The 18166-nt window shown below is 33.7% G+C and overlaps 2 protein-coding genes across 3 annotated transcripts; one reads left to right on the top strand and one right to left on the bottom strand.

Moving 5' to 3' along the window:
• Positions 1–1024: 1024 nt before the first annotated feature.
• Positions 1025–3853, bottom strand: LOC148597798 (protein transport protein Sec61 subunit beta-like). The gene is made up of 4 exons (XM_088562101.1): positions 3818–3853; positions 2658–2734; positions 1885–1980; positions 1025–1246 (listed from the first exon to the last, which is right to left on the bottom strand). The coding sequence occupies exons 1-4, from the start codon at positions 3851–3853 to the stop codon at positions 1162–1164; spliced, it is 294 nt and encodes a 97-aa protein (XP_088418227.1). The 3' UTR covers positions 1025–1161.
• Positions 3854–5050: 1197 nt separating this feature from the next.
• LOC148597797 (uncharacterized) lies at positions 5051–14557 on the top strand. 2 transcript variants are annotated; one of them, XM_088560572.1, is made up of 6 exons: positions 5051–5106; positions 6752–6812; positions 8211–8702; positions 9976–10063; positions 11476–11669; positions 13965–14557. In XM_088560572.1, exons 3-6 carry the CDS (start codon positions 8252–8254, stop codon positions 14237–14239), a joined length of 1008 nt encoding a protein of 335 aa, XP_088416698.1. In that variant the 5' UTR covers positions 5051–5106; positions 6752–6812; positions 8211–8251; the 3' UTR covers positions 14240–14557. The 2 variants fall into 2 exon arrangements, with proteins under 2 accessions (XP_088416698.1, XP_088416697.1); XM_088560571.1 differs by lacking the exons at positions 5051–5106; positions 6752–6812 and adding an exon at positions 7190–7503.
• The last annotated feature ends 3609 nt before the right edge of the window (positions 14558–18166 follow it).

The following is an 18166-nucleotide window of genomic DNA, read 5'->3' as shown; positions in this document are numbered from 1 at the left end:
GAGCAAGTCACCACATGCGACAACAGACGGAATGAGAACCAGAACAAGTCATCACAAGCGACAACAGTCAGCATGAGAACCAGAGCAAGTCACCACATGCGACAACAGACGGAATGAGAATCCGAGCAAGTCACCACATGCGACGACAGACGGAATGAGAATCAGAACAAATCATTTTGATATATATGTAGCAGATGTTGTTGTAATGCATTAACAAGCTAATGTTGAAACCTCTAGGCGTACTACAGAGAAAATGTCTTAAACCTCATCGTTGAAGAAGTTTTGTAGTCGTCATCTTGAACTCGTTGATCGTTGTGGTGTATCCATCTGCACCATATTCATCGTGTCACTTTTCCGTTTCTCTTTCGTTCTACCCCCATGTGAAATTCTAGGAGCAACTCGGTCGGTGTTTCTAGAAAAGCAGCCGAGGACACTTACCCTACCAGTGCACATGGTCCATGCTCCCAGTTTTTAGTGGAGTCCGAATTGCTCATTTATTTCTGTTTCTTTGTATGCGTTTTTGTTTTCGTTTTTTATTTTTTGTTTTGGTTATTTCATGTTCCCTGCCTGTGTCGATTTTTTCCTGTCTAGTCTTTTTTTTTCCTTTGAATACATATTCTATTTATTTTCGCTCGAATCTTGGTTCACTTGATTACTCTTTCACTGTCCACGCACCAGTTATTTTCATTGTGTTAATACAAATTTTAAAATGATTTAAATATAAAGTTTCTTGTTATATATACCTCTATGACATATTGGGCCAGTTTTAACAGCGTTACCAAAAGTTTGTGTGTAGATCTCATTTTCACTGTCATTACTTTCCGAAAACGATTCATGAGGATTTCAAAAAAAAATATATTTTTATCTTGGTAAATCACGATTCGTTAAGGGTAAATGCTAAACAGAGAAGGGCTTTGCTAAATTGAGAACGGTATTTTCTCCTATTGTCGTAGAAAGAAAGCGAAATGAACTAGATTTTTTCAACGGAGAGCAGTAACTGGTCAAACTTATGATAAGTTGGAAAAAGATCTATACTATCTTTAATGGTTATTGAAATGAAACATATTTTTATTTGAATTACTTAATAGCATCACACAATCACATCTTCATCTCTCAGTTTTACAGATAAATGTCTATTGTTTCCAGTTCTCCTATGAAACATCATCTCGAGTATTTCCCCCAAATATGAAGCATGAAGACAGAAGCAATGAAAGTTAGACTTACAACCAGTATCGGAACAGGTCCTCTGAAGTAAAAAAAATAAACTCACATAGAGTACAGGTCACTGAAATAATACCAAAACAAATTCACAAAGAGTGCTGATGCAGGTCCCCTGAAATAATACCAAACAAACTCACAGAAAGTTATGACGCATGTTCCCTGAAATTATACCAACACTGTCACAAAGAGTATCGGAAAAGATAACCTAAAATAATACCAAACATGATTACAAGGATTATCTCAGGTACCCTGTAATAATGGAAAATAAGTAACTTAGCTATAGGCGTATTTTTTCTTCAGTTTTTCATTTTTAAAGTCTTGATTACGGTAACAATTAGTTAATTAAAAATTATTAATTCTTATTTATTAAATGATAACAACCAAATATTGTTATCATGTTATTTAGTGTTTGAGAGTAACCAAGTGAACCAAGATTCTTATGGAAATCAAAATAGACATGGAAATCAGACGTACACAGCAAAGAACATGAAAAAAATAATACGTACAAAGAAACAAATGTATATGAGCAACTCGGACTCCACTAAAAACTGGGAGCATGGACCAGATGCAGTGGTAGGGTAAGCGTCCTCTGCTTTTCTAGATTTAAATTGGCAATAATAGAATGTAAAAAACAACAAAAAACATCGTTTTATAAATACTTACACTCTAATACCTGGTGAGTCTTCGCTATAATATTTCCATATCCCAGAATTGCCAGCACCTGCTGTAACTCTCCGTTTACTGCTCGTGGTTTGTTTTCTGAAAAAATAACAGGTAAAAAGTATTCCTGTACGTAATGTAAACAATTATTGTGAATACACTTTTTTTGTTCTTCTGTGGTATTGCCAGTTTTTTCCTACGGTTGAGTGTACAATATACGAAAGCATGATACAAAATGGACGAACTCGGTATTTTATACAATGTAGCTGTATCTTATTTAATATTTTAAAAGTAAAGAAATTGTCCTGACATTTGTGAGAGGTAATTGCCGCTAATCGAGCAACCTATTTTTTTAGCAATACGGATAGTGCGGTAGTAACTTAAGTAACAGTCAATATGAAACTTCTTCCAGTCGTACATTATAACGAGGAAAAAATAAGCGTTAGTCATACTCGTGTCGTGAATCACAGTTTTTCTTTGGCGTACATGTATAGTCGTATGATAACAATTTTAAAATACATGTACCTTGATAACTTATTACGACAGATCTAATATATAATGCAAAGATATTGTAAAGAAAATATCTAAATCTAGTCTGAATTTATAGCAATTTTGAATGATAATGTACGTACATGACAAGTATATAAGAAGAGCAAGTAACAAAGTTATTTTAAGACGGCACGATTGTAGTTACATTGCATCCCATAACATTATTTCATCGTCAGATTTGGAAATGAATAACAAATCTTCAATATTTTTGACAATAAGTGTCTTACCTTTGTCTTGTAGTTGGACCAGACTTAGGAGATATGGTCCTTCCGGCTCCTACTGATGTGGCACTCGCGGTCACTGGCTGAAACGGAAGTACACGTTGCAGTCAACCATATATAAGTTAATAAAATATACTTGCTCTTCTAATTTTCTTGGCGCATTTGCCATTTTGCCCTAAATTTTTAAAACACATACCTATCTATTATATAATAGTATACTTTGTACAATAAATGAAATATAGAAGCTATGTAATGCTAGTGAATAGTTCTCATAATTTTCCTATGAAGGTCATTAAGCTTAGTTAGGACAGTGTTGTGTTGTTAGTCTGTCGTGTGTACTTCCAGCTTTGATTCCTGGTTTATTTTGTTGTGAATTTTGTGGAGAGCATCGTTACTTAGTATTACGAATAGAAAATTAATCTTTTTGCAATTACGTACTTAATATAAGCATGCCCATTAAATCGCAAATATGACAAAATCACGAAAAAGAGACAAATCTTAGAAAAAAAAGAGCGGATGTGGTCAAATGTAACAAATTTACCAGTGTATAACATTTATATAAATACAAAATAGTAAATACTTTCAGAGATTGAGATTCCAAAAGGTCTTCAACAAACGCACCTTTAAGTGAGCTCTGAAAGGCCGGACAACAAAAGTAATAGAGTCCACGTACGGTAACAGAACGATGAAAATTCTTGGAAAATAAAACTCAAAAGGGATATATGTATAACGAAACAAAAACATATTAACGACCAAAATCTCCTCACTGTGGACAGGTGCATGAAATTTGCAATGAGGATAACCTAGTTTTATACATGTAAGGCCTTATAAACCACCCCCTTTTCATGTAAGGTAAAAAAAAATTAAATGAAACAATGACCAAACATACCATACAATTCACTCAATAATTCATCCAATGTTCTCCATGGAATACATCGACAAAATTAGATATCGACTTGAAGAACGACGGCAGTCCAAAACATATTAAAGAATACCATCAAATAAGTTACCGAACACTTATCTGATCCATAATCAAGTCAAGTCCAAAATAAATCTAACAAAATAGATATTGCATCACCGAAGCAGCTGGTATCGCAATGATCCTGAATTGCTACAGGCATTTCAAACGAAATGGTGGGTTAAATGAAGGTTTTGCAGCAACAAACCTCCTTCTTCGGCCGCGTGATAAAAACTACCAGCATTAGAAATAATCGGTCACTACAATTCAGGTGGACTGGATTTGGATTCGTAACGCCAAATACTAAATAGGCAAGATTTGATGTAGTGCAATACTCAAAATTGACTCGGTTGTTTTGAATTGAATGGCCTATGATTGAGTTCTTCAGAAAAGAAATCCATGCACGTCCTTGTGTAACTTAAACAGCATTATGGTACCTACCATTGTGATATGATTAGCTGAAATGTTGAGAACAGACTGACGTGTGCAGTATTAATAATATATACTGCCTAAAGGCTTAAATAGATATTATTACTCGGAAGTGCCAGAGGGTAGAAATGGACCTTTAAGATACAACGTGATAAATGTTTGTACGGCAAAAGAGGAATAACTCAATTAAGTCTCAATGCAATGGTAGTAACTGACGTCAGGTTAAGTCTCAATGCAATGGTAGTAACTGATGTCAGGTTAAGTCTCAATGCAATGGTAGTAACTGATGTCAGGTTAAGCAACGAGTTTTTAAGCGAGTTTAGATCCACTATTATTATAGAATTACATTATATTAATAACGAAAATAGTATGCGATTTTTAACATTAAACAATTCTCCAGAGTTTTTATATCAATTGCTTGGGGACAAAAGTCAAATAAATGTTTTACATGACATTTCATCTGGCAATGAGCTACTGTGCTATTCTGCTATTATTTATTTTCTATATTTATATATTGCCATGGGCTTTTACCTAAGAAATGTATACAATTATTCACTTATTATAATTATAATTACCTGCTACAAACACTATATACCAGTCTAATTCTGTTACTGAAGTACTTCTCCTTCGTACGTTGACGTGACAAAGTGTGTATATACATGTACTAATAATGGAAGAAATCAAGACAGTAAAGGGTATCAAAATTATGTCATTCTCATTACAAAATACCAAGAAAAAGTCGATTAATTATTTAAACTTGTTCATTCGTGATTGTTCAGAACTTTTATAAAGGTTTTGTTTCTTCGCGTTTCCTATTGGGAAAGAAGGAAACAAAGTGTGAATGATTATTAAATAATCGCCCCTTGGGGAAATCATAATCCTACAACAAATTGGTCTATTTAGAAAAGAAATAATTATATACAAAAGAGGCGAACTATTTTCCAATTTTGTAATCAAAATATTGATTTAAATAAAATTTAAACTAACAACCACAATACCATGAAGGCGATAAAGAGGACACTCAAGAATCAGAGAGTGGGGTTTATATGGAACATCCTTAGTGTGTAGGTAAGAGTTTTTATACTACTTATTTTTATTGTCAAATCAATAGCCATCGTAATCAAAGACATCTGTTGTCAATCACATACATCTAAGAAAGACACATGGTTGTTCAGTGTTCGGAATCACCAACTATATTTATGCAATTAAAATAAACATAATAAAAGCAAATTCAAAACATCAAAAATCTAAGGAATAAAGCAGACATAACAACACACAATACAGAGAAAATACAATTGAAACAAAAAACTGAAAGTACATGATCAACTCGAGATTTCTCCTTAAACTAAAAAAATATTGAAAATAAGTGATTTTAGCAACTTTAGAACCTATTTGAAATGCAGAGGTTTGAAAAAAAGATCGAATATACCGTGTCGTATCATTCTTATGTAACAGCACATACATATTTAATATACCAGTCCATGATAAGTTAATATACCAGTCCATGATAACAGTTAGTGCTCAGTGCCCTTTCTAACTCGTAGAACTAAATCGAATATTTAGTGGTGAATGTCATCGAAGAAACAAAATTATGTCACGTCAAAATAATAATTCTTAAGAGTGGAATGTACCTTTTGTATCTTGTTTGAGTATTTTCGAGTGGTTGTGTCATATCTATCTCATGTAAGTACACCTACTCGTTTCAGTCTCACGTGAGTGATCTTAATCGTTTCTATCTCATGTAAGTACACCTAATCGTTTCTGTCTCACGTGAGTAGTCTTAGTCGTTTCTATCTCATGTTAGTGGTCTTAGTCGTTTCTATCTCATGTAAGTGGTCCTAGTAGTTTCTGTCTCATGAAAGTGGTCTAAGTCGTTTCTGTCTCGGGTAAGTGTTCCTAGTCGTTTCTGTTTCACGTAAGTGGACCTAGAGTCGTTTCTGTCTCGGGTAAGTGTTCCTAATCGTTTCTGTTTCACGTAAGTGGACTTAGTCGTTTCTGTCTCGGGTAAGTGTCCTAGTCGTTTCTGTTTCGCGTAAGTGGACCTAGTCGTTTCTGTCTCATGTAAGTGGTGTTCATCGTTTCTATCTCACGTAAATAGTCCTAGTCGTTTCTACCTCATGTAAGTGTTCCTTGTCGTTTCTTCTGTAAGTTGTGCGAACCGGTCCATGTCGTATATATCGTTTGTTAGTGGACCTTGTTGTATCTATGGTATACAAGTTGTCCGATTGTATCTATCTTAAATGAATGGTTGTATCTATCTTATATTGTCCTTCGATTTATCTTTGTTTACTAATAGATGTATTCAGTTGGAACCAATAGTCTGTATCTATCAGGAAAAGGATGGTCTGATTAAAACAATGGTTTGTAAATGGACTGATTCTGTTTACATCTGTCAGATGAGTGGTTATGATTATACTGACATATTTAACTGATATGAAATGAAATATTTTCCAAATCACACTTTTCAATTAGCAAGTAATATGACAAATTATTTAGGAGTTATAACCAAAATAAAATTCATGTAAGAGAAAGAAAAAAACAGACAATATATCGGAGAACAATACCACTGTTCCACGCTATTAAAGCTCATTTCATGACTAATAAAGAGCTAATTTGACCAAATGTCATCTCAATTAAATCCGACACATACATATAGTCCTATCATTGATATGATTGTATTCCAGTAAACATCTCTATATCAAATATTCTTCAGCTACCGTAATATATGATTTAGAGGCGTTAATATACAATAACAGAAAACGACTTTGAAAGAAGTGAGTATAAATTGGATTTTTCTTAAAATGTAGGTTAAATTTGCTTCCTCTACTACACGTAAATATCAATCATATAAACCATTTACGGGGATTTTATGTCGTTCCAAACCAACCCTATCAAACCGGCAAAGTTAAACTAAGAGTCAGTTGACAAATTAAATTAAATAGTTGGTCAAATATCAAAAGACAGTTTTGACAAACTGTATGTTGTAAAGATCGTATGATATATTTGACGATAGATCTTGTGAGATTAAAGTTTGTCTGATTTGTATCATTTAAACTTTTAAATGTTGTCAACAATATCAATATTTTCTTGTATACACACCATTTAGTATGAATTGGAAAATGTGACATTATATAGAAACTGACACACATATTGGTCTTATCAAAAATATTCACGTCACAATGAAAATAACTGCAATTTACTATAAAAACGTGATGTGTATTCAAAGCTTTACAATGGAAAAAGATCACGTGTTGTTAAAACTATTCAAGTGCTTTAAATTTCATATATTTTAATACTGAGTTTTTAAACTTTATGTACACGTTGACTGAGTTATAAGTTAATGAAGGGAAATGGGATATACAAACAGGATTATATGTGTCGTAAGGGAATGTAAGGCTATGTTTTAAAGATTTTAATCTGGTGGTCACGGTTAATAGAACATCAACATGAAGGAGACGAAAAAAGGTAGGAAGTGTTCAATTTTTGCATGTGAAAACATTTGACATTTTGAATTCGTTTTTGAATTCCTTGCAACTAAAAGATGTTGCAAGTTACCCCAAAGTACAAAAAACTGGACTGAACCACGTCCCCTGTTACAGTAAACAGTGGGATATATCCTGCATATGGAAACATTTCAACAAATTATTTTAAATTGCAACTCTTTTATGCAAAAACGTGCTGTGTACTATACACCAAATAGTTAAATGCAGGGTTTGTTCATTGTTACATTATGATACTGTCAATCGTTAATAATGCACATTAAAAGATGAATTTGCCACGCGTACGACAAAAAACAAGAGTGCATTTGTTCGTTCAACCTTTAAAAGTCGGCGAGCCATGGTACGTGTAAATACATGTTGTACGCTTGAGTCTTGTTAAAGCTTTTAAAAGTCAGGCGCTCGATGAGGCTGAGCGATTCACTGGAGCATATGAACAAAATCGTTTACACATTATAGTATAGTTACGGCTTATTAAGACAATTCAAATCACTTTTTTTTTGTTTTGCAGTTACATTGTTAACAACAACCTGACTTAAGTTGCCGACAATGATAGAATAGACCTGACTTAAGTTGCCGACAGTGTTAGAATAGACCTGACTTAAGTTGCCGACAATAATAGTATGGACCATACTGTTCCTTCGTGTATACATTTTTAATTATTTCTATTTTCAGATAAGTCCTTTTGTAATACATTGAATGTGCCCTCAGATGACATGCCTTCTGTAGCTACTGTCAGACGAAGTAATTCTCAAAGACTTACTCCTAAACTTAAACGTAGTACTAATGTTAGTCGTTCTAATAGTTTTAACTTGCTTGCTAGACCTATCCGTCCTGGAGAAAGGCTGAATATCGAAAGACTCAATGGTCTTACTCCATATGAAAATGGTCGTGATCTTGTATCTGAAGCATCTCGTGAAATATTATTGAATGCAATGAAAATGGAAACGCATGTGCACGACATTTTCTTTCCTGGAGAAGATCGTGATCCTATATTGGACTATATCGATACTAGAGGATTTCCGGTTGACAAACTGGCGACTGCGTTAGTAGCACAAGCCATTTCTAGGATAAAAGACCAGCACATGTTTCATCAAATGATCAACAAATCCGTGTTAGATGATGTTTTACGGGATATATACAACAGTTTACACTGGAAGAAGCTTGGTAGGTTAAAAATAGAAATAGACCCTTTTGTGCTATCTCTTGGGTAGTCGAGCATGCTTGGTATACACTTCTGCGAGTAAAATTCTTTTGTTTGACCCAAGATTTACCTCGCGGAAGTGTATATAGAGCATGTTCATAAACCTACCACAAAAGGGTCTATTCTCATATTGTAGATGGTAATCATTTCCAAATATGATAGTACTTTCAAACTACGAAAAGCCTAGTCAAAAGCCTAGTCATCACAACTGTTAGATCTCTAGATGAAGACTTACAACATCCTGTATGAGTGACTTTTACTAATATTTATTTATGGTTTTAGTTAAGAACAAGTTTATTAAAGCAAGGATTTTTTCTATTTTCACAATTAAGAGGAGAACGGCTAATACTAGACATGCTAGCACGTATACTACCTAGGGCCAGGCATGTTTTCCGGTACCTTTTTGGTTAAGAAAGAATAATAAAGTCAACCAAGATTCTAGCGGAAATCAAAAGAATGTAATCCAGATAAAAATGAGTCATGGAAAACATACAATCAAAACAAGGAACATGAAGTAACTAAAATAATACATACAAAGTAACAAAAGTAAATGAGCAACTCGGACTTCACTAAAAACTAAAAATTGGGAGCATGGACCGGGTGCACCGGTAGGGAAAGCGTCCTCTGCTTTTCTGGAAACACCCGCCGAGCTTATAAACAAAGTCAAGTCCGGGGAAGACGAAAGAGGAAAGGAAAACTATGACACGTTGAACAAATCGGTGCAGCTAGATGGATACACCGTAACGATCCACGAGTTCATGATGACGAACAATAAATCTTCTGTAGTGAAGAATTTGGCAGGTATTACAGTTGTATCCAAAATATGGTTGGGTATCCCGGTCCTCCCCAACAGGAAATATGGCAGGTTCACTTCCGGTCGTTTCAGTTAATTTGTAAGTACCCGGTAAGCATCTTTGCGACTTTTCGTGCCAAGTTGAAATCAGTTCAATTACCTGTGCACTTTTTCAATATCATACTAGGATTAAGTTTTATACACATATATTATTATGAAATTACATCAACGTTACAAATATTTAACAGTGGCGTAGCGGCAGGTACGACAGGTATGACAGGTCAAATAATTTTGTTGACCCGAAATTCTTGTCAAAATAAATTTTGAAAAGGGGGGTCAATAAAGCGTCCAAACGAGATTTGGGTGCTACGCGTCTGTTATTTAGAACTAACTTTCCAAAAAAAGATGTCAAAGTTACTGATATAAATCTGGTTGTTTTACAGGGTTTACTCTTTATACATTGTGTTACCCTGATGTTGTAAGAGATGATAAAACTGGTGTCTGTCTCCGAGATTTCATAGAAGATAATGGGTGAGTATTTTAGGCTGACATTGGATTTTTTTTAAAATCATACATTATCGGAGGTCAGTTTTAGAACAGCACCATATCTTAGCTCCGGACCCGACTGACCTATCAACTTGTAGGATAATAGCTGAGGTTAAAGTCAATCGGAACACTTCAGCCTTTCTAGTTTCACAGAACAAAAACCTTGGAGGCACTAGGCAGATGGATATGTCCGGAATTTGACCGATCCGATTCTTAAATTTTAAAATATAGTTAAACTGGTTGAACTTTTTACAATTACATTTTTTCTTAGCTCCTCACTTCGCGCCAAAATTCTTGGAAGCGTTGTTGTTCTTTAGGTACGAGGACACAATTAATTTCGTAGTGCATTTCAACAGACCCATCTTGACATATAAAAAAAATTCCACCGCTTCAAGCTCATTCAAACTTCACCAATATGGAAACATGTATAACAGCAGATTTCTATAAGAGTGCCAGAAAAATTCATCATCATTTTTTTCTTTTTAGCAACTTTGCTTCGGAGACCCCGTAGACATAAAAAGTGACCACTGCCAAATGTCTTAAATTTTGATCTTCTTTCATAGGACCAAATCACAACTTCCACTGAAAAAAAATCCGTGTAAAATTGATCCTTGCCCTGCATTTCTGCAGTTAATACTAAGCAATAAAGTTTATGACAGCAAAGAAAAAAATCAGGAAAAAACACACTTAAAAAAGGAACTATATTCGCATACAACGAAAAAGTCGAGGGAATTAATTGTGATCTCGTACCTTCATTTCTAGTGCTATCCAACTAAAATTTTTAGCTCCACCTGGTGGATAGAATTACTATGATTCGCGTATGACTCCGGCAATTTTTTCAAGAAGAAATTCTCCTTTATGCATCCGAGGTTATTTGTTAGTGTAGCGGAAGTGGTCGAGTAGTTCCGATTAACGTTAAAGTGTCTGAATAGAATTCCAGTGGCTTCCTGTTGTTTTTTTGTTTTTTGTTTTTTTTTTGATGATTTTTTTTTACTTCTTGCACAATTCTTATTGTATCAAACGCACAAAAATAAATAAACCATAATAAGAGCTGCAACACAAACAATTATATTGTTTTTGGGGGCAAAGGAGCAATTTAGTTTGCAGTGGCGGAACACGCAATACTAAGAACCAAAGGCAGATCCAGGGGGTGCGGGAGTTTACTTTTTTAATAGAAAATTTGTCATTTTCACGTGTAATATGACAAAAAAATGGTTAATAATGTCTCTCCCCCCACCTCATCCCGGTCGGCACTCCTCCTTTTCAAATTGTCGGGATCCGCCCCTGGGAACAGCTTGCAAAAGACGAATAAAAAGTTATACAACACAGAAAGAAATGACAGGAACACCGCTAAAACTGGAACTGAACATAATATCAACGTTGTTCTATTTTAATAGCCACATCTGGGGAGAGCGGCTATTGGCACACATAATGGAGCCCAAATGGACGAAGCAGTGGATGGTTAAAATAATTCGAGGACTTTACTCGGAGGATGAGTATAACAAAGAAATGAATGCACTATTTGTGAAGCTTCACCTTCTAGATCCACAACTTGTATTACCTGCATTTCAATTCTTGCTGAACCAAAAAGGTGAGATCACACAATACTAAAACTAAATTTAAAACAAATTATTAACGCATGACTTAGGATACAATGCAAATGAAAATGCTGGCATTTTTGCAGAACCAATACAGATTAATCTGCATAAATTTGAATTGTCTGAACTTCCGGTCAGGTAGTTGAGAAAGATATCATTAAATAGATATTTTCGTATAAAGCCTGTATTAGGTTATGCCTCGTGTCGATACAGCTAATCTTGACTCAACACGTCTGCCTCGAAATTGATACTATAGTATTATTCCGTAAGGTTTTCCATATTGCGCAATTATACCTTTATCGACTAACTAGTTCAATACGCTAGGCCAATTTGGACGGCGAAATTCTGTATTGGACGGCTAAATCCGTATTGGACGACTATATCCCTTATTGGCGCACTTTTGCATTTTGTATTGTATTGGCAGTTTTGATCATATTTGGTCTAATATTCGAACATTAGTCAATAATATATGTTAATAAATATGTAATTTCATATTGGCCCTGTTATAGGTTTGCGGTCTGTCATATTGGTCGAGGTGGTCGTATTGGACCCGAGGCATCGCCGAGGGCCAATATGGCTGTCGAGACCAATATGATTGACCAAAAACCTATAACAGGACCAATATGAAATTACATATTTATTGACAATTTTATCAAACAACTCAACTAGATGATTTGTAGAACAGTTGTTTTCTTGGTTTTACCAAGAACATGCATTAATCAGTCGTAAATATCCTTTTTTTATAAAATGGATGATTTTTTTGTGTTTCTGCAGCTTTTAGTCCCGGTGATAAAAGTTCATGAAATCCAATTCTAACTAAAACTGGCGGTGTCAAAGGACCAGAAGTTATGATGCCGTATTGGTCCTTATTTGATCCATTTTGGCCCTCTTTTTCCATATTAGCCCCGTATAGATGCCCGTTTGAATTCATATCAATTGGACAGTTTTTGAATATTTTAACGTATTTTGTGTAGTTGGTTAATAAAGTGTTATACTGACTAACGTTCGAAGATCGGCATAAATATGATTAAACCTGCCAGTACGATACAAAATGCAAAAGTGTGCCTATAGGGGATATAGCCGTCCAATACATTTTTTTTGTTTTGATTAAAACATAAAAAAAAACAACTTGAAATTCACACTATAAACATTTAAAATAGGTCAGTACACTGTATCGCACAAAATATTTAAATATAATTTAATGTGATACTTTTGTTACTTACACAGTAAAAATATAATTATATAGTATAATGGAAGGTTGCAATATATTTGAGCATTACTTACACAGTAAAAGTATAATTATATTGTATAATGGAAGGTTGCAATATATTTGAGTATTACTTGCACGGTAAAAATATAATTATATTGTATAATGGAAGGTTGCAATATATTTGAGCATTACTTACACAATAAAAATATTGTTATATTGTATTTTGGAAGGTTGCATTACACTTTTTACTTATACCGTATGAAATATAATTATATTGTATAATTGAAGAATGTATTACATTTGTTACTTACATCGTAAACATATAATTATATTGTATAATGCAAAGATACAATACACTTCTTACTTACAACTTTAAAGTATATTAAATTGTATATTGGAGATGCAATGCATTTATTACTTCAGTCTGGTCAAAGTGCATAGTTCGAAATGATTATCTTCCAAAATGTTTTACAAGCTTTTCCCAGTTTTTCACTATTTTTGACAAATTTTGCTATTTTCACCCAAAAAATCCTTGTTCCCACTCAGATGTCTTAGTAGACGCTTAGTATGTTACAAAGAAATTATTTTAAAATTGAAAAAATACCAAAAATAATTATGTTGCAATTTTTTTTTAGGTTGACCACATTTTTTTATCTATTTTGACTAGACTACTTAATCGGACTTGAATGTATAGTTAAATTGTATAACGGAAGGAATGCATTACATTAGTACTCATACCGTTAGTAAAAATTTGTTGTACATGTATAATGGAAAGATGCATTACATCTGCTACTTACATCGTAAAATTAATAATTTGTGATGGAAGGATGCATTACATTTTTTAATTACTTCGAAAAAGTATGTCCGATTATCTACAACTCATGAGACTTTTGACCAATTTGCACGCATTTATTTTATTCAAGATTACTAAAATCATAAATATTTCGCTACATTTTATGAATCACAGTCGTGTAGATAAACCATATAAATTTTCACCATCAGTTTGGACTGATTCGGAATAAATTGGAAAGAAAAGAGAATAAAAAGTTAGATATTTGATCTTTTTTTCATATTTCAGCCCTGCCTAGTGTCAATCTAGAGCTTGCCACAAGGAATTATTTAGGCGGCCCATTCGACTGTGCACTCGTGCAAAATGACGTCATGTCTGCAGAAGAAAAGGAAACTATGCCTGTGTCTGCCTCGAGAATATCTTTATCAGATGTTGAAACTTATTTTGGGTCAGAGGTTGACGATTTTATAGTGACAGAGTGTAGGAATATTGGTGTATGGACTGAAAAAAGACCCGAGAATCATAAACGAACAACACTGTCTGATAGATGTACCCTGATGTAAATAGATTGGGACATATATCTATAGACTTCATATGAGACCGGTCTGTTTGTTTTGTCAAAATTTTGAAATTGGCAATTCAAACTTTTTTCTTTCGCTGCTATTACCCAGATTCAAAATTTTGATAAAACAAATTCATACCTTATCAATTCAAATTTCTTGTCATTTTCAAGAAAAGAAACTGGAAATAATGGCGAATTTGTAATACGACGTTTGGGCGTAAACATGTACATTTTATCTTAGCAAAATGAAATGTATATAGGCAAACGATGACGTAGAAGTACACGTCTCTCACTCAAGTGCAATAAAACTTTTTTTTTTTTTTCGTCTTTTCTTTAGTCCAAATAATGAACCGTTTGTACTCTATCTGATGATATATGCTGGACATTTCATATTGATAAAAAAAACAACATTTGCTTGCATATCTTATTTACGGAGGTAGACCTAAGGTAGGGGACACAACTCTTACAAATCATTGGAACGTTTGTATTTAGCAATTTACATCAATCTCTTTTAAGCATCAAAGTAACTTGGTTAAATTTCATTCTGTTTCACATGAAAGCTTGATAGGCTTTGGTGATATCTTTATATGATACAAACGTATGACTGATTTCAAGAGTTATGACAGTGTGGGATTGAAGTTGGGGCCAGATTAACACAATGACAGCTTACAGAGAAATGGTGGTCCTCAGTGAAGGCCTTACGTACTATCCAGTACAAAGAGGATTAGGTAGATGCAAGGATGGTGATTACTAATATACATTCATGTTCTTGTCCGTTTCACATCTTTTGACATCGTGAATTTGTACGTTACTAGCAAAAAAGAGTAAAATAACTTGACATTTTCGTAAAGTTCAATGCTAACCGATCGTTTCATCTTTTTATATAAACTTTCCGCTCTCATACTAATAAAAAATACACGTGGTACACATGTGTATGGTACATGTATTTAAAAGGTACATTTTAATCTCGTATTAAGCTTGACATGACGGTTCTATGGCACCCTTCTGCAACATAAAGTGATGTAATATATGATTATGCAAATCATATACAAATGTACAGTATTGAAATTACGAGTGCAAGAAGAGTCTAACAATATTATAATACACTGGTAGTACGGATGAAGTGTACCGGTAGTATAATACAATGGTAGTATGGATGAAGTGTACCGGTAGTATAATACACTGGTAGTATGGATGAAGTGTACCGGTAGTATAAGCATCGTTTTCATTTAACGCGGCTTGATAGGGCATTTTACTGAATCACTTATAAAAGTAAGATATCCAATACATTGACGGAGATCGTCATCCATTGTAGAGAAATTGAATGAAGATAAAACAGACTTATAGTTATTAACAATTATATCTTCCGAGAAATGATAGCGTGGTAGTAGCGTCCTGTTTAATTACTATCCTCATCCACCTGCGATACTAAACATGAACAAAACCGATGTCACTTGAGGCTTTGTCGGCAGGTACGACAACAACTTTGTCATGAAGGGGGCATACTTTTTCTGTTACTTTTTTTTTTACCTTTTTGAACATTCATTTTTTTACCAACGACTACGCAACTTTTGCCCCCAAGTAATCATTTTCCCTTAATTCATTTAACGGCATAGCCCTCCACAGCACCCATGAACAATTTTAAGATTTAATTCCAATTGGGGTCATGGTTACGATATTTGGGTCTTGAAGCAAGAACCATTTGAAGAGACTCGTTATATACGATATTTAGTCCCCCCGTAATGACATTACCGGATGGACCATATTTTAGAACTGTGACAAGAACAATTAGGAGGTTTAGCCTTAAAGTTGCATATCTTGTAAACTTATAATACTCTTTTGTACTCTTTTGAAACTGAAAATTTTGGATGTAATCCGTGGTTTTGGAATATGAGCTAATGGATATTGATTCGTTGGTCGCACATGTATGATGAAAGCTATTACCTTTTATTAATAACACCTATACACATGTACCTTTGTTGCAAAAAGGAAGTGGCAGAAATGACTCTTATTCTATTTCTCATGACCTGCATGAAAAGCCCTTCAAATCACGTTTTCTTTCATCCTCTAGCAAATTTTCAACTACAAATGTATCTGAGATATTAATCTTTACTTTGACAATTGTAACTTTATTGCAGTAATTGTTCATAACTTTCCAGATTCCTGTGATTCGGTTGATATATATGACTTTTCTACCCTGAATACAAACTATATTAAAAGAAAATGGTTCTTTGATAAATATGGCACTTAATTCATTCCTTGTAATGACTTAAAGACATTTTTTTTCGGTAATTCAAGACTGAAATAATGTGCTAATGGAAATAAGAAACGGTCTTAAACCCTTGAACTTCAAAAATTGTAGATGTTCGGTTGATGTTTTACGCGATGACAAGGCTATAGGGTAGATCAATTTTCTGGGATTCAAAAAAATGAAAAAGAGGTAATGTTACATAAAAATGAAAAAAAGTAATGTTGCCTAAAAATGAAAAAAATCCCAATCATGAAAATTTGAATTGGAATGTTTAGAAATGGAATTAAAAACAAAAATGTTTTAAAAGTTTTAAATAAAAAGCTTTCCGTCTTGAAATGATTAAACTCGAAGGTGTGCATGGTTTTTTCCCATTAATATACATTAATTTGATATATTTTCATACATGATCAATGCTTTGGTGGAAATTAGTCATGTGAACTGTAAATATACATTGCAATGTTATTTATATTTTGTTGTAAAGAAGGAGTTTTAGGTCTTATCGCTTGTGCTTGTTCCTATTGCCGCTGTTATATTGACAATGAAACATGTTTAAACTAAATTAAACAGAAGCCAACTATCATTTCTTTGTAGTTGCACACTAAATCAAGTAAATGGTTCACGATTAAAAAAATCTTAACCGACTCCTTCCTGATCATTGTGGCTATGATTCGGTCATTTTATATGTAGTTTAAAAAATAAAAACAAAAAATTACATTAGACACAACATCTTCAATGCTATTCCTCAATATAAGAAAGAGATTATTAATCTTTAATTGCCTACAATATTGAGGAATATTGTAAAAATCTTATTAAAATGCATTCATTTCCATGATAAAAATACATTCACTTCCATGATAAAATGCATTCTCTTCTCGATCCATCATGTCGTACTCGACTTAGAGGTACATTATCGATCTGTTCCACTTGTCCGGAATTTTCATAGGAGTCTTTAGAAAAAAAAACTCTTATTCGTCCCAAAAATGCAAATCTGTGAAAATTTGGATAGATTTTTGACATTTGAAATAGAACACTTTGAGTTGGAAATTCCCATAGAAGCATATATGCAACCATCATAGTGTATGCTATTTTGCGTAGAGTGATTTAAGAAAAAAAATTTCTATAAGCACAAGATGGTTGGTGATGTGCTTTAGATAAAACACTGAAACAGTAAACGTTATGTAGAGCTTTTATTACGACCTAACACACCATGTAGTGTCAGTAGCCTAAGAGGACTGAAAGTCGTACTCTGCATTAGTTTAAATGCGAAGGTTTTTGGTTCGAGTCTGACCCACGAATTTTTTTTTTTAAGTTATCAATTTTTTGGGTAAAAATGTTAGTATTAAAATACCATTGTTCACTTTCGATAATCGATTAATCATAATTAATTTATCACAGGAAAGTTCGTATTTTTAAAAGTTCATGTTGTTACACCTATTTTGCATATATTGCCCAATCAACCACAGGGGCTTGCTCCCACTACCAAATATACAGCTTCACTAGTATATAACTTATACTATAGTTGGACTGCATATTTGATAGTAGGAACTAGCCCACGTGAATCAACCAAATATCGATTCCTGACACATATCATTTACTACGTTTCAATGAACAAAACACCAGGCCCTTTGTTTTGCATCAGATTCTAAAAAAAAATACATTCTTACGCCTTGAATTAAA

Source organism: Perna viridis, chromosome 14 (genome assembly GCF_037379345.1).
Source record: "Perna viridis isolate PV_CMFRI_1.1 ecotype Kerala chromosome 14, ASM3737934v1, whole genome shotgun sequence".
In the NCBI taxonomy this organism is placed as follows: domain Eukaryota; kingdom Metazoa; phylum Mollusca; class Bivalvia; order Mytilida; family Mytilidae; genus Perna; species Perna viridis.
This window is presented reverse-complemented; position numbering and strand designations above follow the sequence as displayed.

What these genes read in the sequence shown, in the direction of transcription:
- LOC148597797 (XM_088560571.1), top strand. An exon ending in GATTTCATAGAAGATAATGG is followed by an intron (nt 10,064 to 11,475) that starts GTGAGTATTTTA and finishes CTATTTTAATAG; the next exon opens with CCACATCTGGGGAGAGCGGC. An exon ending in ATTCTTGCTGAACCAAAAAG is followed by an intron (nt 11,670 to 13,964) that starts GTGAGATCACAC and finishes TTCATATTTCAG; the next exon opens with CCCTGCCTAGTGTCAATCTA.
- LOC148597798 (XM_088562101.1), bottom strand. Translation starts at nt 3,853, where the DNA reads ATGCTGGTAGTTTTTATCACGCGGCCGAAGAAGGAG. An exon ending in TCACGCGGCCGAAGAAGGAG is followed by an intron (nt 2,735 to 3,817) that starts GTTTGTTGCTGC and finishes CTTCCGTTTCAG; the next exon opens with CCAGTGACCGCGAGTGCCAC. An exon ending in GACTCACCAGGTATTAGAGT is followed by an intron (nt 1,247 to 1,884) that starts GTAAGTATTTAT and finishes TTTTTACTTCAG; the next exon opens with AGGACCTGTTCCGATACTGG.